The sequence below is a fragment of the Micromys minutus genome (assembly GCF_963924665.1).
Source record: "Micromys minutus genome assembly, chromosome: 22".
Taxonomy (NCBI): Eukaryota; Metazoa; Chordata; class Mammalia; order Rodentia; family Muridae; genus Micromys; species Micromys minutus.
In genome coordinates this window covers 22,817,766-22,819,775 of record NC_137957.1, presented here as the reverse complement: position 1 = coordinate 22,819,775, position 2,010 = coordinate 22,817,766, and the positions used below count along the sequence as shown (strand labels likewise).

At 40.5% G+C, this 2,010-nt stretch overlaps 1 protein-coding gene across 1 annotated transcript; it reads left to right on the top strand.

Moving 5' to 3' along the window:
- Positions 1-232: 232 nt before the first annotated feature.
- Positions 233-1,542, top strand: LOC308434911 (small ribosomal subunit protein mS37-like; the record flags this gene model as incomplete). The annotated part of the gene is made up of 2 exons (XM_080935371.1): positions 233-272; positions 1,208-1,542. The coding sequence occupies 2 exons, from the start codon at positions 233-235 to the stop codon at positions 1,540-1,542; spliced, it is 375 nt and encodes a 124-aa protein (XP_080791497.1).
- Between the last annotated feature and the right edge of the window lie 468 nt (positions 1,543-2,010).

The following is a 2,010-nucleotide window of genomic DNA, read 5'->3' as shown; positions in this document are numbered from 1 at the left end:
TTTGCAAGCAACAATGCTAACAGAATGGAGCACCTTTGAACTATTTCTTGATTTAGTTATTTATCAGAAGAAAATCTTGATTATTAAAAAAAAATCAGTGCCACATAGATTATACCTCAGAGCAAAACTATGGAGGGAAAAATCTGTCTCTCTGCCCTGACCCCAAATATCTACAAAGTAAATTGTGTATTTGGTTTCTTTTTTAATGTGGGCAACAGATTACTAAGAGTTAATGGCTAATTCTAATGTGATGGACACTTGTACTCTTGAGGGTAAGAAAGTACTAGAATATAATGGACAACCTTGAAACACTCTAATCAATGCTGCAAAGGCTAGGTTACCAAGGTAACAGTACAATACATGCTCTAAAAAACTGGATTAAACCAGTAGGAAAGAGGTAATTCCAAATGAAATATTGACAAGGAAAGATACCTAACTCAACACCATCAGAGCTGTATATACAGAATCATCTCTTTTTAAGTAAGATTCACCAAAAACGATATTGGTGAAATCTAAACACAGAACATAATACATCTTGGAATCCTACGTGGTCCCAGCAGACAAAATAATAATGTAAGTGTCCATTATTTCTGTTTCAAAGAAGAGAGCGCAAACCTTCATCACATTCTCAAAGTTTCTGAGCTAAGAACTGATAGAAATCATGTGATCCAGCCCTCAACCCAATGCTGATTTTCTCCCATCAAGGTGACCCCACCTAGATATGGTTCTAAATAACCGTGAGACCACGGGGACCCTTCTACTAATTTTGATGGTTACAGCTCAGTCCCTATTCTCATTCCAATGCTTCTTTGTAGGGCCTATCTTGTGGAGTCATTTGCCTATCAGTGGTGGGTTAGCACCAGATTTTTAGATGTATCAGAGATAATTAACATAAAATACTAGAGAGCTAATCAATTCCAGGAAATATGATAGTCGGGTCAATGAAGGCACAAATTCAAGGAAACCTTGAGGAACCTTGGTTTCTAAGAATGAAAGAAGATCTGAATAATTGGAAAAAAATCCAAGAGAGATAGGCCAGAGGAGAATCCTTCAAGAAAGTGGGAACAGTTAACTCTGTAATTGTCCCACAAAGGTCAAGTGGTATAGTTTTACTAGATCCAAGCTCAGAAACCATTCCTGACCACCACAAGAAACTAGAGTACAGGGAACGCTGTGCAAAATGGTGACGCCCAGTCTACGCGCTTAGGCCGCCTGGCGCCGTTTGCGAACCCGGGGAAACCTATCCTGAAACCCAACAAGCCTCTTATTTTAGCTAACCGTGTCGGAAACCGACGCCGAGAGAAGGGCGAGGCAACCTGTATCACGGAGATGTCAATGATGATAGCTTGCCGGAAACAGAATGAATTCCGCGATGAGGCGTGCAGGAAAGAGATCCAGGACTTCTTCGATTGCACTTCCAAGGCTCAGGAAGCTGGGAAGATGAAATCAATCCAGGAGACACTGGGACATTCTGGGAGTTTACCTCCGCACAAAATGACTAAGTTGTTACAGAGATTTCCCATCAAATCTCATCTCAGCTGAAAAAAAGGAGAAACATTTTCAATGAACTCTCATTTCTGAAAGCTATACAGAGGCATGTTACCATGTGTTATTGAAGGGTAAAATGAGGCGAAATTTAATTTTGCTCTTCTGAGTGAATCATGTTCTGGATGCTGTCTTGAAATAAAACCCTCTAAAAAGAAAAAAAAAAGAAAAAGAAAAGAAACTAGAGTACAAGACCGTGTCCTAATGAATCCAGAGGTAGACAAGTCTATAGAAAGAGTCTTCTTTTGTGCTGGTGCTTCTCCAGAACCTGCTACTTCACTGAGTCAGGCCACAACTCCCATAGCTAGGAACTGAGATCAGCTAGCTTACATCAGCTCTCTGTACACCAGACAGTACAAGAATTCAAACCCTGCCCCAAGACCCCTCTCCTTAATTCACTTACAAAGCCCCAAATACCTCTCACTGAGTCTTCAAAGCCAACCCTTCATCTCCTATGTGTACACC